The 23038-nt window shown below is 50.7% G+C and overlaps 7 protein-coding genes across 7 annotated transcripts; 4 read left to right on the forward strand and 3 right to left on the reverse strand.

Annotated features, from left to right (window-relative positions):
- Positions 1–1209: 1209 nt before the first annotated feature.
- On the forward strand, positions 1210–3017 carry BDZ83DRAFT_580930 (cytochrome P450; the record flags this gene model as incomplete). Its single annotated transcript, XM_060505399.1, has 5 exons — positions 1210–1455; positions 1526–1642; positions 1697–1868; positions 1928–2530; positions 2599–3017. 5 exons carry the CDS (start codon positions 1210–1212, stop codon positions 3015–3017), a joined length of 1557 nt encoding a protein of 518 aa, XP_060363439.1.
- A 2689-nt stretch (positions 3018–5706) lies between these two features.
- Positions 5707–7237, forward strand: BDZ83DRAFT_702395 (trichodiene synthase; the record flags this gene model as incomplete). Its single annotated transcript, XM_060511458.1, has 3 exons — positions 5707–6181; positions 6244–6471; positions 6664–7237. The coding sequence occupies 3 exons, from the start codon at positions 5707–5709 to the stop codon at positions 7170–7172; spliced, it is 1212 nt and encodes a 403-aa protein (XP_060363440.1). The 3' UTR covers positions 7173–7237.
- Positions 7238–7790: 553 nt separating this feature from the next.
- BDZ83DRAFT_753600 (cytochrome P450 monooxygenase) lies at positions 7791–9738 on the reverse strand (the record flags this gene model as incomplete). The annotated part of the gene is made up of 5 exons (XM_060514367.1): positions 7791–7983; positions 8048–8214; positions 8273–8383; positions 8455–9308; positions 9393–9738. The coding sequence occupies 5 exons, from the start codon at positions 9736–9738 to the stop codon at positions 7791–7793; spliced, it is 1671 nt and encodes a 556-aa protein (XP_060363441.1).
- A 1962-nt stretch (positions 9739–11700) lies between these two features.
- On the forward strand, positions 11701–16083 carry BDZ83DRAFT_793682 (ABC transporter protein AtrC). The gene is made up of 3 exons (XM_060515785.1): positions 11701–12524; positions 12582–14927; positions 15015–16083. Exons 1-3 carry the CDS (start codon positions 11789–11791, stop codon positions 15905–15907), a joined length of 3975 nt encoding a protein of 1324 aa, XP_060363442.1. The 5' UTR covers positions 11701–11788; the 3' UTR covers positions 15908–16083.
- Positions 16084–16150: 67 nt separating this feature from the next.
- BDZ83DRAFT_653162 (methionine biosynthesis MetW) lies at positions 16151–17518 on the reverse strand (the record flags this gene model as incomplete). The annotated part of the gene is made up of 1 exon (XM_060510597.1): positions 16151–17518. The coding sequence occupies one exon, from the start codon at positions 17516–17518 to the stop codon at positions 16151–16153; it is 1368 nt and encodes a 455-aa protein (XP_060363443.1).
- Positions 17519–20302: 2784 nt separating this feature from the next.
- Positions 20303–21340, forward strand: BDZ83DRAFT_753603 (ankyrin repeat-containing domain protein; the record flags this gene model as incomplete). Its single annotated transcript, XM_060514368.1, has 1 exon — positions 20303–21340. One exon carries the CDS (start codon positions 20303–20305, stop codon positions 21338–21340), a length of 1038 nt encoding a protein of 345 aa, XP_060363444.1.
- A 223-nt stretch (positions 21341–21563) lies between these two features.
- Positions 21564–22982, reverse strand: BDZ83DRAFT_580967 (uncharacterized protein; the record flags this gene model as incomplete). Its single annotated transcript, XM_060505402.1, has 6 exons — positions 21564–21645; positions 21700–21773; positions 21847–22255; positions 22311–22780; positions 22830–22877; positions 22938–22982. Coding segments are annotated over 6 exons (1128 nt in total), but the record flags the coding sequence as incomplete, so codon positions are not given.
- Between the last annotated feature and the right edge of the window lie 56 nt (positions 22983–23038).

Raw genomic sequence — 23038 nt, forward strand, 5'->3', positions numbered from 1 at the left:
AAGAACGAATGAAGGAGTTGGAGGCTAAAGGACAGATGCAGTTGATGGTGCACGTTGCTGAGAAGAGAAGATAGTTTGTGATGAAGTCAAGGCCTTTCTGGATGGCAGTCTGTGTCTACTATGTATACAAAGTTTACCCGTCGTCGTCGTCGTCGTGTTGGGGAGCACCGTATCTGGGGGCCAAGTTTCCTTCAACACTGCCCATCGCAACTCAATGTCTATCACGCAGCTTGTTTGACCCCTCCCGCGTGTCAGCATGATCCCAATGTTCGCCTGGCGAAGCGATATCTCTCCAGGGCATCGAGCTTCCGAGGTTTGCCTAGTTGTCGATACAGATTCCGGCTAAAGAAACATGATCAACACGGGGGGTGACAGTCCTCGCAAGACTCACGGCTGGCGTGGTTCGAGCACCCGCACTGTATACATTCGGGGGAAAAGATGCCGGCCTGAAGGAAGCTGACGCTGGATTGCACAATCAGTCTAGAACCTCTAACCTTGCCACCTGTAACTGAGATTTCGTTCCATAGAATAGACAAGGGACCTGTCAATATGAAGTTCTAGATCTCCGGAGGCAGGGGTTTCATGCAGCTTACGATCACACCACCGAGATGCAACTAGGCATGCAGGGTCCTATAACCCTGACCCCTGACCCCTGACCCCTGATCCCTGATTTCTTGCCATCTGGGCGTGAAAGTTGGGCGAATTTCTTGTCCCGCCGCGACGACTGAATCGCAAGATCAGGAAAGCATGGGTTTGCTGAGGCTCGAAAGTGACTGATGTTTTGTGTTATCACGACATCTGAAGCAAGCAGCCATTTCGGGCGAACGCGAGATGTGGCCTTGAACACGTCTCACATGGGGTGTAAGATTCCGTCGTGGAATTGCGCAGCTCTGGCCGGGACCTCGAAGCAAAAGTTCCTCCGCGCATCAAGTGCATTCAGGCTACACAGCTTCAGGCTCGTGATAAGTGAAGTGGCGATAGTAGTGAGCTCGTTTGTCAATGCCTTTGATAGGCAATCCGCGATTGCATAGCATAATCACTCATGTAATTTCACTCATCAATCTGAATGGCAATCTCACCACAAGGTGACTCGGTCCCAAACTAGAACATAATCATTTTCCTACTTCAATCTCCCGACCACCATTGCCTTCTATGAGATCTCTGTCTCTGTAGATAATCTTTTTGCACGTTTGAAATTGAAGAAGTATCATGATTGAAGACGCGCTCCTTGCTGCTCTGCAGCAGTTCTTCTCGCCCGAGGGCCTTGGTGTTGTAATTGCACTGGCCTTGAGTGCAATCCTTGGAAGACTCACTATTTTCGCATGCGAGGACAAGAATGACATATCCAGTCTTCCTCTTGTCAACGGCAAGGAATGGTGGCAGTTGACGGCCAAGGAGCAGCGAAAAAGGTTCTGCAACCATGCCAAGGAGATTCTTGATCATGCCCTTCTCAATGTAAGCTACCAATCTCCACTAGGGTAACGGAAAACTAGGGTCGCACAGTATAACTTACAGACTTTGCTAGGTTGGCGACAAGTTCCGTGTGCAAACTGAGAATGGCGTTGAGCTTCTCCTCTCTGCCGACTATGCCAGTGGAATTAAGGACGACGAGGCGCTTGACTTTGGCAAGCACGTGGAGGAGGTGAGCAACTATGGCCAAGACGGATGCTGTGACAAAAGGCTTATTTTGATGTAGGACATGCACACCAATCTGGGTGGTTTTGCTCCTTTTCGCCAAGGACAAACCCGTGACAGAATCTTTCATGACGCTGTCAAGATCAACCTCGTCCAGGATATCGTCAGACTCAATACTCCCCTCTCCGAGGAGGCGAGCCATGCGCTGCAAAAACACTTTACGAATGAAGCAGGTTAGTCGATTTGACGTGTGATGCAATCAGGATGAGAAAATGCTGATGTTCAACGACAGAATGGCACGAGATTCCGCTCAAGATTCTCGCTTTCAAGATCGTCTCCCAGCTGTCTTCCCGAATCTTCCTCGGCGAAGAGCTCTGTCGCAATGATGACTGGCTTCAGGTCACGGTCAACTACACCAGGGACTCAATGCAGGCCGCGCAAGACCTACGCTTATGGCCCAAGTTCCTGCGCCCGCTTGTCTACTGGTATCTGCCCCGGTGCCGAGCCATCAGGCAAGAGCTACAGACGTCTTTCAACATTGTCGATCCGGTCCTTCAAAATCGCCGCCGCGAGAAAGAGAAGCGGGTGAGACAATGCCTTGAACCCGTTCGCCACCTCGATGCGATGCAGTGGATGGAGGACGCGGCCAACGGCCGTCCCTATGACGCCACCGTTGCCCAGATTATGATGGCCATCGCCGCCAACTTTTCGGGGTCAGACTCGTTGAGCACGCTCATGATTTATCTCTGCCAGGACCCCCAGCTGGTCGAGGACATGCGCAAGGAGGTCATTACCGTCTTGTCCGACAACAAGTGGAGCAAGTCTACCCTTTACAAGCTGCGTCTTATGGACAGTGTTCTTAAAGAGAGTCAGCGCATGAAGCCCGCAGCCATTGGTAAGAGAACATATCTATGGGTATTTCTGAATTTTCAAACATTGAGCCACTAACATAGTCCCCCCCAGCTGTCATGCGTCGTATCGCGCTAAAGGACACAATGTTACAAGACGGTACCAAGATCCCCAAAGGCACCAAGCTCATGGTATCCACCTCGAAGTCTTGGGATGCAGACAAGTACCCCAACCCAGAGAAGTTTGACGGCTACCGCTTCCTGCGCATGCGTGAGGAGCAAGGGCTCGAGACGGCACAATTCGTGTCGACGACACCCGATGCCCTGGGCTTCGGCATGGGCAATCATGCGTGCCCGGGCCGTTTCTTCGCCGCCAACGAGCTCAAGATCGCCCTCAGCCACATCCTTCTGAAGTACGACTTCAAGCTGGCTCCGGGCGCTCCCACGGATCCTACGTTCCAGGCTTTGTACTGGTCGGCTAACGACAATGCACGAATTGTGATTCGTCGCCGCAAGGAGGAGATTGAGTTGTAGATGATTTGCATGCTGTACTCGGTGCGACAGGCTCTACGTTTACATGTAGTTCACACCCCACCATATTGAATTCAATGATATAACAGGTTCAAGCAAATGAGCTCTGAGTCGGGTGGTGATTCACGCCAAAAAATAGCCTTACCAGACAGGATAGCAGGACGATCTCGGAAATTTAGAATGAATCAATGCTGTTGAGAACAATTATGCATACTTTGATCCAATGTTGTACGTAACTTCATCGCATTTGGCGAAGATGAACTTGAGGACAGCAACCAGCTTTCACAATAACTTCACAGTTCGTTACTTTACGCGTATGTCTAAATTTGCTGGGTTTATTGGTGTTGTCTTTCATTTCTATACGAAAATTCTTCATTCTGATCTGTAGAGAACGAGCTACGATATCTTAGGGTCCCCATTTTACGTTTCAATTGCGAATGTTTGTGAGAATCTCTGACTATCTCTTTCAATTCATCGGATAACGTGTGAGGAGAAAGGCAATCGCACATTCAGACGATGGTTTACTAGACGTCCGACGGGGAAAGCCGAAGAAATCGCGACAACTCAAAGTACGATGCGAGATGCTGTGTTGTGGCACAGCCGTTAACATTGGCCAGGATTGCTCACAAACGGCCTGCGCTTACAGTACTTTTGGCGAACACTGTTGCATTCCGTCGGCTGAGCTAATACGCATCATGGTGGTCGCACTGATACGGCCAATGAGTGTTGTGAGAATGGCAATAAGCTACGTACTCCGGTCCAACTCGGTCTCCCAGATTAGGTTCCCCAAGGTCTAGAATCCTCTTTTCTGGTCCGGGTCTCTATTCCCATTCCCCTCAAAGTACTTTTGGTTGTGGGACGGACCCTGAAGCTTCGTACTTATCTCCGGAGTGTCTTAAACCCCAGACACCCATCGGGCCCATGCGAAAAGGACCCTGAACATCAGGGTCCAGCCCCATCTGCGAACAGGGCCTACGAGATACATGGGCGGAAACGAACGGTTTACGCCCCTACTTATCACTACTCAGTAAAACACCGACAAGTAGGGTAACAGAGAATGACGCCCGCAAACGGCCTGCCGTTTTGGAATGTCCCTGAAGATCCACCTCACATACCAGTATCCATACTCAGTAGCAGGGGGTAAGCACACATATGCGCACACCCACCCCACACACAATCCATGCGGAGTACAAATGCTTGACCAACGAGTTGCCCTTAATGGGAAGATCTACCGCCCCTGTTATCATATTATCTACTTGTGGAATGTCAGCGCAAAGGCTGTATACCAAGCCGTACTATTCCCAGTGATTACATGGCGCAATATGGTGCAATCAGGTTCGACTGCGTCAGAAGCGGCTTCCTGACATTCTTATTGGCAGATTCCTGGGCTACGTTTCATGAAAACTTGTTTCACCTAGAATACTCGGTGCGACACTGATATGTTGCATACACAGAAAACAGTGCCTTGCGCCTACTATTTCAATGTTATGCAGTAGCAGCGGGTTCGGAAATTCACGGCGCCTATACTAGGTAGTTGCCGCCTCGGCTAGATCGTTAGAGGGTCTCCGCGGCTGATGCGGTGGACTTCCGCCGGCAACGAGTCCACTTGTAAGTGTTCTTCGCTTTGATTACGGTGTGTACTGATAAAGTTGCATTACATCAGAAGGATGACTTGAAGGAGCTGATGCAGAAGTCCACGAGGATTCTACAACACAAGTACTCCCTGCATGCAGCATAAGTCTCGGGTCTCCTAATATGGCGGAGGCCACAACACCAAGTGGTTTCCTGCATGTTCATGTAAGGCAGATGAAAGGGAAAGTAGGTCCAGATCTCCCGTCAACCAGACACGTAGTATGGGCCCGAGTGCAAACAAGGATAGCATGATGCAGTTTATGAGACTCGCCCCCAGGCCTCTTGGTCTAGATCCTGCTTCTCAAGCCCATATCGTATCTCGTGTTTTGTGCCGCAAACAGACCGCAACAGCGCTGATTGAGGGGCTTGCAGGCTTACGAAGTGACCTTTAGGCCGACATAGACGGAGCCACGTGTATGAATTCCGAAACCCTTGCAGAATTAGCAGGATTTGCCCTCTTCTTCACGCAGTTGTAACTTGATGTACATGTACACAACGCATCGCTCCATCTCGTCGGGCTCTTTTTGTGATTTGACCAGGGTATTTTCTTCATGCGCGCCCGGAATACACTCCAAGTCCGAGTGAAGATGTTTTGGTCTAGCCATCCACCTAAGACGGACAGATATCAAACTTGACCAAATACGACAAAGCCTGACCCCCTTGTAGCTAAAGACACGGCCTAGAACCTGTTAGGGGGTAAAACAGGCAACTCCAACACTGCGCAATCTTTATGGATCTTTCCTGTTGCGGGCTTCGGCTTTCTGCGAAGGGCAACGTTGTTATGCGGGTGTAAGCAAGATATTGGCGCTGCGTGATTCATGTTGGGCATTTTCTTCACGGGAGCCAGGCAACACCGGACGTGCGAGATTGTGAACAGTAATACATAGCATGTTATCCGACTGCAAGCTAAAACGGCGACTTCTTGATGTCATATTTGCCCTTTAAGTCTTCCCATTTCCTCATGTTCCAAGTTGTCTTGAAGCTCCAGTCTCTCTTCATCCATTCACCCTCATTGAGTCATTTCCCATTCTATCACAAAAAGGAGGCAGCAGCAAACATCATGGACACCGCAAGCTTTCCTACAGACTGTTATCTTGATGCTGTCGTGAGCTTTCTGAGCATTATCAACTATAACGACACCAATTACACACACCAGGACAGGGTCCGTAATCTACACTATGCTTACGCTAAGGCGGCGAAGCACTTTGCCCAGCCGACGCAGCAGCGTCTGATCAAAGCCAGCCCGAGACGTCTCCAGGCATCTCTTCAGACAATTGTGGCCATGGTAGTCTACGCCTGGGTGCGCGTCGACCCCGAGGTTATGGCAGATCTGAGCATCCACTACACTTATATGCTAGTGCTTGATGACAGCCAAGATGATCCCGACGCAACTATGCAGTCATTCTACCAGGATCTTCTTGCCGGGAAGCCTCAACGGCACCCTTGGTGGCAGATGGTGAACGCGCAGTTCCCAACTGTGCTTAGCCATTACGGTCCGTACTGCGGTTTAAACCTGGTTCGGAGCACGACCGACTGTGAGGAGCCTTGAATGCTCACAATTCTCATGTTCCTGCCCACGAAGCTAAACGAGCCATAGTTTTCCAGGGTTGCTGGATTGAGCAACATAACTTTCAGGGCTTCCCGGGCTCATACGACTTCCCCGGCTTTCTGCGTCGCATGAACGGCCTCGGCCACTGCGTCGGCGCATCCATCTTTCCCAAAGCCCAATTTGACGAAAAGGAGCTCTTTACGGAGATCACGTCTGTCATCTCTCAGATGGAGAACTGGATGGTGTTTGTGAACGACCTACTATCATTCTACAAAGGTACGTTCATTATCTCATCTCCAGTGCAAGCTTGGCATTGATGCAGAGCCGATCATCGTCGGTGGGGTAGAAGCGTGAAGCTTAGACCACAAGCTTGTTTCTCCCCCATGCGATCCGATTCGTTTCCTGCGTGCTCGCCAAGGCACGAGCGGTTTGCCAAGATCGCTCGCTAAATGAATTGCAACCCTCAAGAATTCGATGAGCCGCGTGACCAGACGTCACTCGTCAACAACTACGCCAAGTGCGACCGCATCACGCTGGCCGAGGCGCTGAACAAGCTGACGCGCGACACAATCCGCTGCTCGGAGCAGATCGTTGAGGTCTTTGCCGACAAGGACCCAAGCATCGCCGACACCCTCCAGACTTTCTGCCAGGGCTATGTCACCTGGCACCTGAGCGATCCTCGCTACCTGAGCGATCCTCGCTACCGTCTCCGTGAACTCGTCACTAGCGCTGCTGGCGGTGACAGTGCCACGGCGAAGGAGTTCCGTCGGTACCAGGCTGCCGGTGACCTCGTTGGGGCTGTTGACCCCAAGGAGTGGGCTTACCCTCCTGTTGCTGACCTTGTTGAGGATCATAGCGTCGGGGAGGTTGTCCAAGTCGCGACACCACTAGTTCCGAAGACGTCTATCAATGCCAGTAACACTGTGGGTGCTGTATCAAAGTGGGCAAAGAAATTTTGGCCGCAGGAGTATATCTAGTCACTTCCATATGGATCATGGGAACCCAATTTGGGGTTTGATAAGTTTTTGTATTTAGGATAGGTGGAGTCTCGATAATTCAACTTTCGTATTGACGTACTTCCGCTTCGCGACAGAATTTCAAGCGAATCTACTTGGGTCTCATTAGCTGTCACATGGCATTGTTTTCTCAAAGAGGTGGACCCTGACAATTTTTTTGGTAGTCTTGTGCAAGCTCAAGCTACTCACGTACAGCTTTTTGTAACGTCATGCTTGAAGTATCACCGCAAGTTTGGTTTTCCCTCTTGATTACAGTATATGCTCAGTTTACTATGATCTATTCGGTCAGATAATCTGACGGCGAGACATGTTTAACCATATTTCATCGAATCATAAGTTATTGGAAGTTCAACCCATCTCGAACCTCCTTTGCAAGCCCAGGAGCACGAGGAAACAATATCGACGAAAGAAAGCGACCGGGACAACTAAATTGAGACAGCGATCTAAACAAGCAAAATTAATGTACAGTTTCTGCGCTGTCATATCAGAGCTTCTGCTAGTTTTTCTGGTCTTCAAGGAGTGTCCTAAACATTGTTCAGAAAGATTAGACATCGACACCTCCGCAGAACCAACATTATCTTAGGACCTCAGCTTGCGTGTAACCATCACCTCGACCTCACCCTGTCCTTCGCCCTTATCCTTCTCGAGCTTGGGTTGCCCGATGATCAAGACGTTATGGACCTGAACGTCGACAATCGAAGTGTTCACCAAATCCATATCGAAGTTACGAAGAACGCGGGTGAATGTCAGATACAGCTCGGCGTGGGCTAAGCTGGATATCGATGGTCATTAGAGTTATGCGACGAAAGACAGGACTAATGGTTGCTTTCACTAACCCGATGCCAAGGCACTGACGGGAGCCCTTGGTGAAACTCGTGAGGTACCTCTCGAGAGGAAACCCTGCCTTAGCCGCCTCTACCCAGCGGTCTGGGTTGAATGTGAAGGGGTCCACGAAGCACTTGGCATTAGTGTGCACAAAATACGTCGACTGACTTACAGGCGTCTGTGTTTTGTCTTAGAAAATATGCTCGAAAGCTCAGAAAGATTATATAATTACTTACACCAGGAGGAATGGCATGGTCCTTGTACTGAAGCGTCTCGTGGGTGAAGACCCGTGGAAGACGGGTGATGGGTCCGTAAGAGAGGCGGATAGCTTCTTTCACAATGCCAGTCTAAGACTTCGGTTAGTTGACGGAAAGTCTTCGGCTGCGTGCGCCATTAGTAAACAGGGAAGTATATTTACCATGAAGGGCAGTGTCTCGAGATCCTTCATTGTGAGCTCTTCGTCGGGGATGTGGTCCAATTTGGAGAGCTCATCGAGGGCTTTGGTGACAAGAGACTTGTCAGCGAGTAGGTAGAACATGCCCACAGCGAGCGATCTCGATGATGTCTCTGTTCCAGCGAATATAATGACCTGGCCTTCATCTACAAGACGCTCCATGGTGCGTTCCTGTGCAGGAACGTGCGAGTTGCCGAGGGCCTCAATTATGATTGATTTGGACTGAAGACTATTATTCTCGCTGGCGAGCTTGTTCTTGATGTTGATTTTAATGTCTTCTTGCAGAAGCAGGAGCTCCGCGACGGGTGGTAGGACCAGACGGATAACTGGGATCGGCAGCTTCTTGAGGTATTTGATGGCCCAGGGCACAAAGCGAGTCCAGTGGAAGATTTCCGAAACACCCTTGAAGGCCTCACGAATGGGCGAAACCAGGCTGGGGATGCTGAGGTAGTCGTAGTGGTAGCCGAAGAAGCGTTGGGTGATGATGTCTGCCGTCATGGCGGAAAACGCGAGGTCCAGCGAGATTTTGGCGCCCTCCTTGCGAGCACCGTCGAGGCGGTTCAGCATGGCCGTGATACGTTCATGAATCTGGGGCTCCATGGAAACGATGGACCGCTTTGCGAAGTAGGGGTTCATATAGCCGCGGCGTGAACGGTGCTGGGCGTGGTTCACGGTGGCTGCTACGGATGCTGGGACACCAAAACCGGCTACGGTAGACGAGTCCTTGTTGATGCGATGAGTGCCGCCGACATAAACGTTTTGATAGTATTCCGGGTCGTCAATGTGAACTTCGTTGGGGTTGATGCGAACAATTGGGCCTTGATCAGTAACAATCAGCAATCTGCGCAAGAGACCGCCCGTTGACGTCTGCTGGTAAGAGGAGTGAAATGAATTGGGCTTACCGTATTTCTCATGCATCTTCTGGATCTCCCAAAGGTAGTTGCCGTTCTTGACGGCATCGTACCAAAAGTCGCAGAGCGGCGTCATGGCAGCTAGCCATGGACCGGGGATTTTAGAAAGAGGATGAAAGTAGAAGTTGTAAATACATCGTAGAACAACGTAGCCTGTCCAAATAAAGAACAAGCGGCGGGCCAACTCGCCACGATTAGTCTCGCCTAGATTGCCCAGTGACCAAAGAAAATCTGCCTTTGGGAAGATGCCTACCAGCGAGGAAATTGTGTTGTTAGGCTCCTTGATGACAGCAGCATCCGTGGCCAGAGTGTTGATCAAAACCTCTATGTTAGACATTTCGAGGAGGGCAATGGGTCAAAAGCTATTTCTATATGAGAATGAGAAAGAAAAACCTTATGAAAGGAAACAATTTCTCAGGGCAAACGACTGGTTTTATTGCCAGGCACTTACCTACACATGAGCCACATCTCGGCGTCAAGGTAAAACCCGTAAACCTACCATTATGCTCGCCAGTCAAGTTCGAGGGACCACGCTTCACGGCGTTCGTTGTCATTTTCGGCTCGCTGGTTTCCATCACACGATCCCCCAGTACAACTGTTGTTCGACACCCAGTCACCCTCATCTGGCGCAGGACTTCGTTTCCGATCACACTGCACCACCGAGGCTTACCCCTCTTTTCCGTCTGCTAAATCATGTCCCGGGGTGAAGCTTGGCTTCATCTTTCTCCACGTATTCTGTTATTCTCATTGGCTAACTTAGCATGGCGTTAACATTGTTTTTTTCTGCCTGCGATAATGAGTCCGAAGGCATTTACGCGAAAGGCCGTTTTCCCGAAAGCCTACCAGGCAGGACAGGAAATGATTGGAGGAACAACCATTTACGTTACAAGATCCGTGAAAGACCCGATTTCACCTGCCACCTAACAATGTCCGCCTCCTCGTTTGCGACGAAATGGCTTAGAGGCCGCGCTTACAGATCCCGTACGCCTATGAGATCTTGCCCACCATCCTTCTGAATGCGTGTAAGCCGCGGAAGTGAGCTTTTGGGCCAAAGCCGTAGACTTTGCTTACAATTTCCCGCACATGCACATGTGTAGAGGGGCATGCAGTCTCATCCCTGCATCGCGAGACTTCAGCCGCTGTATCTCCATCCGTCTTGAGGTCCAGGCTGTTTCCGAAGCACATCAATAAAGCGAGCGGGATCTGGGCCTCAAGATAGGCTTTCTTGCTTACCTGCATCTGAAGTATCTGTTTGGTAGTGATACTTGTGAGAGCAGAATCTTGCATGGTTCATGTAGATACTCGGAAAGTGAGATGCCTGCCCGTGTCCGAAGTCCCTGCATACTATGTCGCGGCTAAGAGGATTCACCCCCTGCCGCGTAGAAATAACGGTCCCTGTATACAAACGTTCCTTCATGCATTGTAACCGCGGTCACAACACCGACATACCTTACCGATGGCTGGAACATTGCGACGTCGCTCCTTGAGGGACAGATAGCTGTACGCCTCCTCAAATCGTAAGCTTGCAGGGCTTCACATACATCTTGTAAGCCGAGCAATCGAATCTAGGCCCTCGGAACATGTGCAATTCTGTGCCGTCGCTAGCCCTATGCAGGCTAACAAAACGGTCATAACCGGTATAGTATGTGAGGGTGTGTCTACATGTAATCTTCACCGCGGCACCGCGGCACCTCTCCCCCTTGCTCCCCTTCCCCTGCCCTGGCAGACGATACGTACGGGACGACCCGCAATGGACAATCCCCCGGCGTTCTAGACTCTAAAATACGGGTACGGAGTACACGTATCCCAAGTCAGCTCCCATACACGAATTGTATTCCAACCCCAGGAGTGTTTGTGACATTGAATAACTCTTCATGGCGAACACAGTGCGGGCAACGGGCCAAGCAAACAACCAACAAGATAAGCACCAACCGTAAATCAAGCCTTTGCCGAGCTAATCAAACGTGATGCTCAAAGATTGGACTTGATCTAGACTCTAGGACCCCTACATTCTGCAAAAGACCCACAAATTTGCATCATCTGGATACGATATGACCTTCCGCATTCGCGTTTCCGTCCCCTGTATGAACATGAATCATCTTTGATGCATCGTAAGCGAAAGCGCTGTGCCGTTACACCTGTTACGGTGATGGATTTCATCCAACTGTTATCTAGGCTGTCTGGTGGCCTTTCAATTGTCCAAAAAACCCCTTTCCAATAGACGTCGCGCAACTTCCTTTCCTATCTGTTTTCTCTACGGCTGTGGTTGGATTTCTTTGCCAACAACTGGGCTTCTACCCACCAACCTTATTCGGCAAAAAGTCCTCTATTTTGTTCACAAGGAACTTCGGCGAGAACGGTCGCAAGTACTTGCGTGAACGTCCTAGATGGCAGACCTCGGAGACAAGTCGGCCCCCCCTGCCACGCTCGCCAAGACAGACACCACCGTCAACTCCAAAAACAGCGCACCAGGCCAGGTCGATACTAGGACAAGGGATAAGGACCAAATTGACGATGGCAAAGCCAAAGACAGTAAAAAGAAGAATCCCGGGTCGCTCCACTTCTTCTTCCGCGTGCACTGGTCTTACTCGACATCGCTGGATCACGCCCTCCGGCTCATCGGCCTGATTGCTGCTATCGCCTCCGGTATTCTACCGCCACTGATGACGGTGGTGTTTGGCTCCTCTGTGAATCAGTTCAATGATTATGAAAATGGCAGTATTTCGGGACAGGACCTCTACCGCAACATGTCCAAGAACGCCCTTTGGCTGCTCTATCTCTTCATCGGCCGCTTCTTTCTCGTCTACGTGCATTCCACGTGCTTCGGTCTTGTGGGCATTCGTGTGACTAGGGCATTTCGCGTCGACTTCATCCGGTCGATGATCCGACAGGATGTTTCCTTCATCGACTCCTGTGCGCCTGGCACCGTCGCGTCCACCATCTCCAACAGCGCCGACATGGTGGAAAACGGTAGCACCGAGAAGGTCGGCAGCCTAATTCAGAACATGTCCATGTTCGTTGCCGCTTTTGTGGTCGCCTTCACACGGCAGTGGAAGCTTACCCTTGTCACGGCTACTTCGCTGCCCATTCTCTTCATCGGGTTCAAAATCACCTTTGGCCTCGGTAAGTGTGCTGTCCCCCTGCATAGATTGCTCAGCGCTAATCAGAATACACCATCAGACGCCAAGATTGAGGCAAAGATCCTAGAGAGATACAACCGCGCCGGCGGCCTGGTTGAGGAGGCTCTGGGTTCAACCCGCATCGTGACGGCTTACAATGCCAGTGCTAAGCTGAGCCGCAAGTACGACGACTACCTGGCAGGGGCGCAGAAGCTCGGCTTCCGCAAGGGTCCCGTCATCGGTGTCCAATGGAGTGTGGAGTTCTTCACGATCTACTGTGCCTACTCGCTTGCCTGGTTCTATGGTGTAAAGTTGCTCAACAGCGGCGAGATCGGAGGCGGTGGGCAAATCATCTCAGTGCTGCTCGCGGTCCTTTTGGGTACAAACGCAGCCTCCAATGTGGCCCCGGGGTTCGGTGACTTTGCCAAGGCTTCAGCCGCCGCTCAGGGCATGTTTGAGGTGGTTGATCGCAAGTCCGAGATCGATCCCTTGGCCGACAAAGGCGCGCGGCCCGACAAGTGTGAAGGCTTGGTCGAGCTATGCAACATCAGTTTCGCCTATCCGTCACGGCCCTCTGTTCAAGTCTTGCGTGACGTCAATTTAATCTTTGAGGCTGGGAAGGTAACGGCATTGGTGGGTGCGTCTGGTTCTGGAAAGAGTACGATTGTTGGACTGGTCGAACGGTGGTTCAACCCAACTAGCGGATCTATCCACGTGGACGGTCATAACATTGCTGATCTTGACCTTCGATGGTTGCGTGGGGGGATCGGCCTTGTTCAGCAAGAACCAGTCCTTTTCAGCGACACGATCTACAACAATGTAGTCCATGGACTATACGGAACTCCCATGAACGATCTCCCCGAACCCGAGAAGAGGGAACTTGTCCGACAAGCGTGCATCCAGGCGTTTGCGGATGAGTTCATCCAGGAACTGCCGCAAAAGTATGACACCAAGGTTGGAGAACGCGGCGCTCTGTTGAGTGGAGGTCAAAAGCAGCGTGTTGCCATTGCCCGGAGTGTCATCTCCAACCCGCAGATCCTCCTACTCGACGAAGCTACATCAGCTCTGGATCCTACGGCAGAGAGGAAAGTACAAGCTTCCCTTGACAATGTCTCTAAGCAACGGACTACAATCATGGTTGCGCACAAACTTTCGACGGTCCAGAAGGCCGACAAAATCGTTGTACTTAGTCGGGGCCATATTGTTGAGCAGGGTACCCATCAGCAGCTGCTTAATCTAAGGGGTGCGTACCACGAGCTTGTCAATGCCCAGACGCTCCATACGGGTGAGGCGGCAGCTGCACAAGCGGGTATAGAGACACACGCGTCCTCGGAAGTTCCATATGGGGACGATAGCTCAGTCGAAAGTACAGACGACAAACCGGTGGTCTTGTCCAAGTCTGCAAGCAGGCAATCTCATCCGGCCGCAGAACCTAAAGACAATGAACACGAGACCAAGGACGAAGACGCAGATGTTTCCCGCAAGCTTTCCATCGCTGAGTGCCTCAGAATTATTATCTGGAAGGAGCACTGGCACATCTGGCCAATCTGGCTCTTTGGCATCCTATCCTCGGCAGCTGGCGGTGGTCTCTTCCCCGCGCAGGCAGTCCTTTTCGGATCCAGTCTCCCGACCTTGCAGCTTCTTCCCGGCAACTACTTGGTAGAGCGCGGTAACTTTTGGGCATTGATGTACTTCGTTTTCAGCCTAGGTGTCTTCGTGTGCTACCTAGGCGTTGGGTTCTTCTGGACTATAGCATCGTTCCACACCACGCGCTTCTACCGCCGGGGATACTTCGACGCAATGTTGCGGCAGGATGTTTCTTTCTTTGACATCACGGGCCACGGTGCGTCCGAGATGACTAGCCGACTCTCGCTGCATCCTCAGCGGCTTCAAAATTTGCTGTCCACCAACCTCGCTCTTATCATCGTCATCTTTGTTGACATAGTCTCGTGTTTTATTCTGGCAGTCGCCATGGGATGGCGTCTGGGTCTGGTCGTCATCGCAGGCGGCATGCCGACACTTTTCGGTGCCGGCTTCTTCCGTCTGCGACTCGAAATGGCCAACGAGGACCGCCTGACCCAGACGTACCTGGAAAGCGCTCGTTTCGCATCCGAGGCTGTCGGCGCCATTCGTACCGTCTCTAGCTTGACACTGGAACACAAGGTTCTGAACGGCTTCAAGGCTCGTCTTGATGAATGTGCCAGCCGGGAGCTGCGTAGCAAGATGATAACGATGGTTGTCCATGCATTCGCTGAAAGTATCAACATGGCCGTGACGGGCCTGGCCTTCTGGTATGGCGGAAAGCTGTTGTCTGAGGGTCATTATGATATGCGAACATTCTTCATTGTCTTCATGGCGGTGCTTATGGGGTCGCAATCGGGCGGTGTTCTGTTCGGCTTTTCGTCGAGTAAGTTGCTTCATCAAGCCACACATCTCAAGTTGGATTCGTAAGGCAGGGAGAGACTAGAAATACTAACGGTTACCTTTGTAACAGACGTTTCTAGAGCACATTCCGCGGCAAATCACATCATTGACTTGCGCACATCGCAGCCTCCCATCAACACCTCCTCCGGCGTCAAGGAACTGCCGCAGAGCGAGAACAACCGGGCAGCCATCGAATTCCGCGACGTGACCTTTGCATACCCCAGCCGGCCCAATCGCTCTGTACTACACGGTCTCAATCTAAAGATCTTAAGGGGCCAGTCGGTTGGCATCGTAGGCGCCTCGGGCTGCGGCAAAAGTACCATGATTGCCCTTCTAGAGCGATTTTACGACATCAACTCTGGACAGCTCCTCGTTGAGGGCACAACTATCCGAGATTTGAACGTGCAATTCCACCGCTCCCGCATCGGCCTTGTGTCGCAGGATACCGCGCTCTTCCAGGGCAGCATCCGGGATAACATTCTCCTTGGTCTTCCGGACGATGAAGCGGCGGCGCCCGACGCAGATGATCGCGTGGAGCGCGCGTGCCGCTCGGCGAACATGCATGATTTTATTAGCAGCTTGCCCGACGGATACGCGACCGACGTCGGAAACCGCGGTGTCACTCTCTCCGGGGGCCAGCGCCAACGTCTCGCAATCGCCCGAGCGCTTATCCGCGAGCCGGAGGTGTTGCTCTTTGATGAAGCCACTAGCGCCCTAGACACCGCCAACGAGACGCTGGTGCAAGCTGCCATCGAGGCGGTCGCGCGAGAGAAGCCTGGCCGAACCACTATTGCCGTGGCTCATCGCCTGTCGACTATACAGCGCTGCGACCGAATTTTTGTGCTGCATAGAGGCCAGGTTGCTGAGGACGGCACACATGAGGAACTTTTCCAGAGGCGGGGAATGTACTATGACATGGTCTTGGCTCAATCGCTGGACAGAGAGGTTGCCGCGATTGTCTAAGAGAGGTAGCCCCAGTATAATACATGAATAGGCTGGCATGTGTTATCGACTGAGTCGTAAATGATGTTGGCGTTGCTGAAGACACAGGGGTAGGCTTGAAGACGTAATGCGGACTGACATTTCCTATGTAGTGGTTTTTTTCCGGCTTTATAGGCGCAAAAGATCGACCTTGACGGGATCAGGCTTTTGAGCTCCTATAATACCTAGCTACCTATTACAATAAGAATCTCCACAACTCAACCACTACGAAAATTGCCACCAATCGACGTTGAACAGATACTCAGTGCCGTTACCAATGTAATCAAAGAAAAGATCATGTTTGCCAATCACATTGCTCACAGCGCATGTGATAGTTGACCATGTCTGCCAACCCCCAGTATTCCCAATGGTACACGTCCCAATCAGTTGTCCGCTGCGACTGTCAAGGCGCAACTCGATGCGGCCGCCATTGGTTGCAGATGAGACAGCGGCACGGAATTGGCTCGCGCCCTTGATACCAAAGTCAACACCCTTGACCTTGATGTAATCACCACTATTGATGAATGCTACGGCAATGCCACCAGAGGCAGTGACTTGAGCCTCAACGCCCTCCGAAAAGGCGATCGTCTCGGCTTCCTGACGGACATAAGGGTCCAAGGAGCCAACCTGTGCTGCACCTTCGGATGTCATCGGAATTTGCGGGATGGTCCCGTTCGCTCCGTAGCTGAAACTCTCGACGCAGACAGATCGCTTGTAGGATTGGCCGCCAGGAAGGGCATCGTTATGGTAGAAAAAGTACTGCTTGCCCTTGAATTCTACAATTCCCACATGGTTGGTGTCGCTGGTTCCTCCAGTAGCCATAGCAATACCGCCGTAGGTCCAAGGTCCGGTCGGGTTCAGACTAGTCGAGTATTGGATGTTTTCAGGGCAACATTTGGCTGCGTAGACCATGTAATAGAGACCATTTTGCTTGTAGAACCAAGGTCCCTCCTGGTACATAGTTTGCCCTTTACCGCGATCGCCGAAGCCATCTGTGGTGAGGGGCACCTTGACGATGTCACCGCTGTAGGAAACCATGTCCTCGTTCAGTTTGACGTAGTATAAGTCTGGATTACCCCAGTAAAGATACGCCTGGCCATCATCGTCGATGTAGACAGTAGGATCGAATTGGCCATTGGCGAGAAGCGGACCGCCGATAGCGTCTTTATACGGCCCTTCGATCTTGTCGCTGACACCCACTCCGATGGCGAAGGTCGCCCAGGTAGGCCCGCGGTTGATGGGGACGTAGTAGTAAAACTTGCCGTTGCGTTCAACCACCTGCCCTGCCCACGCGTCTACGGTAGCCCAGGAGAAGGTCTCAAGGCTCATTGGTGAGCCATGATGTTGCCAATTGACCATGTCCGATGACGAGAATAGAAGCCAATCTTTCATGTTGTACCAAGTGGTCGCGGAGTCCTGATCATGGCTGGTGAAGAGATAGACGCGGTCATTGTAGATAACCGGCGCCGGATCTGCAGTGAAATCGGTCTGGATGATCGGATTGTCTGCTCTGGCGATCCCTGGGCCAAAGGGGGAGAGACTTAAAGCCAATAACAAAAAGGAATTGATCCAGGGCTTCGAAGGATACATCATACTGGGTTTTTCGATGTTTGCAATGAATTATAAAGATTCTTTCATTCCTGTCGCCTGAGTTGCAGGATGGGATTCGTTCTTCCTAGAGTACGGCAAAATATATACTTCACGCGCGCAACTATCGCGACCGTCGTCGTGTTTATCGCTAGGATCACTCTCATATGTTCTTTCTCAAATAAAGTTTTACTCCAGGAATCTCGTTCGTGCGGTTCAGTCATTCAGCCTGAAGTAGCAACGAATGATGATATTGGCGCGCGTAAGTACACATAACCATGGATAGTATAATAGTGTGTTAGTTTCAACTGAACGCCGGCAAATAATACATACTAAAGCGGGTAGAAAGAAGATTTCCCCACGGAGTAGGTTACAGGATAATCTAGAATGCACCTCAGTCCCCCCGCACAACAATACATTAGTGTATGCAAATGCGGGAGTACCTCGTATCTATGCAGATCAGTTCATTTAGCCTAAAAGCTGGTACAGCCTTACATATACTAGATGGGCCAAGGAGTGATTGGGTCTTCCCCGTATCTGTAAAGTGAAAGTTTATAAGTTCGAATAGCGCACTAGCGTCTGTCTAGTACGGGGTAGTCTTTCCGCGATCGTAGCCTGAAGAGGAAGGCAGCCTAATAAGTACTTCCAGGAAAAGTTTTCCTATAGAAGCCTGGATGCTCTGATGTCCTTTAGCTTCCTTAAGAGAAATTTACACCAAATGCACGGAAAGAGACACCCTCGCCGGATAATGCGAACTAAGACTTCATTAGCATCAGTCATCTTTGAGTTGGTAAGCCGCTCTAGAATAAGCCAAATTACCTACGTTTGGCCGCCCCAAAATCCCCCCCCTATCTCCTCGTTATTATTTTGCTATTGCCAGGCAGCGCGTTTAGCATCGGAGGCGCGATCGACTAGAGGTGGCCGGGAGTCATGGTCGGAGTCTCTGTCTCTATGGTCCCGAAATTGCGCAGTTTCGAGCTGATTCGGCGTACAGTTCATAAATAGTAACCAGCCATGTCGGCAATATGGTCATGAGTGCAGTTGGCGGCTGAGGTTGAACGAAGTAGGTTGAGTTATTAAGTCAGTATAAAGTCGTATCAATGTAACGTAACAAGCACCATGATTGCTCAAACAAGTACCTCAACCATCGTTGTCAACCAGAGCACTTCCAGGTAAGTATTGATGCTTTTGGTGCTTTGCCTACATTTGCTAAGCCTTCTAGGTTGATGGGAACATACGGGGACTTCATAGATGACCTCATAATCCAAGGCTATGCCGTTGAAAAAAAAAACGCCATTGACCCCGAGAAGGCTCGTCGGTAACAGTATCGCGCGTTTGCTTCGCTGAAGTCCTTCGATACCGCTCTTGACCTGGACGACCTGTCACCCTGGATTGATGAGAACTTACTGGTGCAATCAAAGGTCAATTCTTTCGGGAATCGTGCTGCAACCCATGAACGCTTCGTCTAGGAAGCACGCCAGGAGTCCGGAGCCTTGGATCCTTTCTCCAATATCTGGAAAACCAATGAGCTTCTTGAATTTCTCGATTCTTTCAACATTACTTATCCCGACCGGAAGAAAAACCTTCTCGGGCTCCATGGCCCCACGATGACCAACCGCCTCTTGAGCGAAGGATTCACTGCGTACAGGGAACCATCAGTCTCAGTCACGCTGGCCCGGAGGACGGGTCTTTGGTCGTTATTACCAAACCGTTCAAGGTTTTGGACGAGTTCTTCAATACGCAGACCGACCCGAAGTCATGGAAGAAGGAAGGGGTATTTCCGTCCACAAAGCAGGACATGGAGTAGTTCCGTGAAGAAGGACTTGAACCTATCAAAGTTGAGGCGCAGCCTATAGATTTGATCCTCTGGGATCAAAGGGTCGCACATTGGGGTGGTGATCCGACCGAGAAAGGCCAAGCTATTCGGACAATCATCTATGCCATCTCCACGCCGTGAAAAACTTGCTACCATGGTTGCTTTTAGCAAGAAGCAGCGCATGTTCGAAGCACATAGATACAAAACTCACTGGCCGCACGATAGTATCTACCTCGGAGAGTTGGATGCTCGGCTACATGCTGAAGGCAGCGACTATGCTCAAGAACTTATAAAACCAAGATATTGTCCGTGCAACCCAGAGTTGGACATAAAATTAAGGCAGGTCAATTGCGGCCTACCTTGAACAGTTCGTTGATGTTTATGCTGTGTTGCTGTGTTAGATCTGGTATAGGTGTAAGCACGATATATGAAGTTGGTATTGCGTAAGGCGGCTTCGCTTCGTCCAAAATCGTGAAGGTAATCAGCTCCACTTGAATTAATTTCTTAATTAGTATAGCAGTTCATCTCCTCACACTACAGTTCTAGCTACCTCTTCATCGGTACTACGGCGGATGGTATCGCAAACTCGCCATATAACCTCAATCTCACCTAACCCATATTGTTCAATCAAAACATCGAATCTTTCTGACCTAAAATAAAGTTTTCTAGTCAAACTCATTAAGCTTGACGATTGGCTTGCCACATGCACAAACAGGCAAATGGATGACTAACTATTTGTCGTTAGTTTAGGCAGCTGCGCTAGGAGTGGAGAAAAGCCAATGTTCGGATGAGATCTACTTTTTATAACTAAACAGCAATTCCTCATTTTTGTGCCTACATTGCCTAGCGTACCTCTCTAGGTGGATTTATTCCTTGAGAACGCTCCAGTCTTCTTTACTTCATTCCTGACTTTAAGGTTCCTCTACTTCTGCTTCGTCGAACATGAATCTCGAAACGACGTTCTCTCAATCACCATGAACGACGATATGCCGCCCAGGGAGAGCTGCATGTTGAAATCATCGATGGTAGCCACTTTCACCAACCCTGAGACACAGGTCCCAACGCCTGTTCGTAAGGGCGCCATTATAGATCTCTCGGATAACAATGGGAGGACAGCTTTATCATTTGCAGCAGAGAAAGGCCTATTGGGCGAGGTAATGCTTTTGCTGGAAAGTAATGCTGATACTGATCTTCGCGACGACACTGGGCGATCTCCCCTATTATGGGCTTTGTTCCACAATCATACTGATGTAGCCAAGCTTCTGCTGGAGAAAGACATCAACGTAAATGTTAAGGATAGGGAAGGAAGAACTGCCCTCTCTCTGTGCGCAGGGAGAGGCCTCACAGAAATCGCTCAACTTCTGGTCAACAAAGGAGCTGATCTGGATTCCAAAGACGAAGACGATCGTCCACCCATCTCATATGCTGCGAGATGGGGCTATACCGAGATTGTGTGCCTGTTGATTGACGGAGGGGCAGACCCAAACTTGGTGGAAGAGTTGCAATGGGAGGAATTTCAAACACCAGTTTGCTGGGCAGTAGAGTATGGCCAAGAAGCGGTAGTACGGACTTTTCTGGCGAAAACCAACGCCCTTCAAGCATGCGAAAACACCTGCTCCGATCACCGCAAGCCCTTGATGCTTGCTTTTGGGAGTCAAAGCGAGGCAATGGTCAAGCTATTGCTCGATCATGGTGCGGATCTCTGGGGATATTTATCCAATGACGGACCTCTCGCATGGGCTGCAGAGCTTGGCAGGTACAATATGGTACAAATCTTTCTACAACACGAGACTCGGGCGTATGAGGACAGGCAGAGCCATATGTTTAGCGCTTTGATGTTAGCTGCTGAAAGTGATCATGGTGGAATAGTCGAGCTGTTGCTGGAAGATGGCGCCCTAGAGGGACAAGGTGCTTACCAAACAGCCTGGGATTTAGCAGAATGCTTCGGACAGGAAGAAGTCATGACCACTCTAGACCCTTATCTTACAAATGAGGACGGCGATGGGAAGTAAGAGAAGATATTAAGTCAGCGCCGGTAGGATCTGTCAACCTCTGGAAGACGATTTCTCTTTAATTTGATTGGTCTTTCCTCTTTGATCGACATATACTGGTTAGCGACAACTGTTTGATCGGCCTCTAAGTCTATCTAATGACCGGTGTATTGTGCATCGAAATATCTCGCCGTCTTTCTCTGCAGGTTCTTACAGCAGTGAGTGACCCCCACTCTTTCTAGTATCACAGGTGGTACTCTCTGGGGTCGGTGATACGGACACCTCTTCGCTCCCACACCCCCTCAATGTTCATGTCTGCTGTTCCCCTGAATAAAACTCAGTACACGGTAACGGTTGGCCTTGAAACGATAGTAACTTACTCTTCTCGCGGCACGACTGCTGGCTCAGTCTGTCCTGCTGCAACATCGGGGTTTCTGAACACAAAGTTCTTTTTCTATGTCGGGGGAAAGAGGAGGTCTCGATCAGCGCGACTTCTTTTCAACAGTTACCCGTGGGTGTGGCCTTACCAGTCCCAATGATAGATGAATTGCCGGCGGAGTAACTACAATGTGCTCTGTCGGCTCTTGGCCGTTGATCATAGCCAGAATGTTCTGAGCGACTACCTTCGCTTGTCCAGCGCCAGGCCGAGCAGCCTTGTGCGCACCAGAGTCGGCAATATCACCAGCAGCAAACATGTGCGGGTATGCTGGGTCTTGTAATTGCAGTGTCGGTCGCACTTTGATGAAGCCGTTCGCCGGGTTTACGAGAGGGGTATCGCCAGTCTGCTTGAGATCCTGGAGGAACTGGTTGTTAGGTATTTGCCCCGTTGCGGGGATGATGAGATCCGCTGAGAGTTCACGACCATCTTGCAGCTTGACTGAAGTCTGGGAGGCAAGACCGCCAGGAGGAATCACAGCGCGGGAGCCGGTGATCAACCTAAAGTAAAATGTCAATAATTGTTGAGACGAAGATGTCACGTTGATGAGCATACTTGATTCCCAAGTCCTCGAATCGAGCCTTGATAATCTCATCCAACTTGGTGTGGTAAAGAGGCATGAGATGCTCTCGTGAATGCACAAGAGTCACCTCCTTTTCAGGGTAAATTTCCTTAAGATCCGTAGCCATCTGGACGCCCACCGCGCCGCCTCCGATGAGGATGACAGAAGACGCCTTCTGAACCGCCTGCTGATGCGCTCTCAAGGTGTCGACCGACGATGGCTTATCATCACCGGGCATGGTTCCTGGGCTTGGCAATCTGGTGCCTGTTGTGACAACCAAATATTCGAACGGAATTTCTCCTGAACCTTGCCATTCTCTATCCAGAATGATGGAGTTGGGGCGGAGAGATTTGGCGCGGGCTTGAATCACCTGGTGCCGCGATGGGTCGGATGACTTTGAGAAAGCTGCCGTGTATGGAATGAAGGCTTTGTGCTCATGGTCTGGCAGGACTGCGAAACGAGGCTGAATCACGGTTTAGTTATAAATCATAACGACGCAGTGCCAAACTCACAAATGCGAAGAGATGATGAAAGTGGCTGTGCGGTTCAACCAACAAAATCTGCCAGCTACGAGTCAGTCGTCACTCTTTTCAAAGTTGTTTTTCGGGAAGTTCACTCACGCGATGGGATGCTGGCAGAGCAGCGGCAAGCTCGCCCACAGCGGCCTATCGCATGGCGAGGTGTTAGCAGTTGTTCTATAGGCAACAGCCTAAGTACAAGA

The sequence above is a fragment of the Colletotrichum acutatum genome (assembly GCF_030867785.1).
Source record: "Colletotrichum acutatum strain CBS 112980 chromosome Unknown BDZ83scaffold_66, whole genome shotgun sequence".
Taxonomy (NCBI): domain Eukaryota; kingdom Fungi; phylum Ascomycota; class Sordariomycetes; order Glomerellales; family Glomerellaceae; genus Colletotrichum; species Colletotrichum acutatum.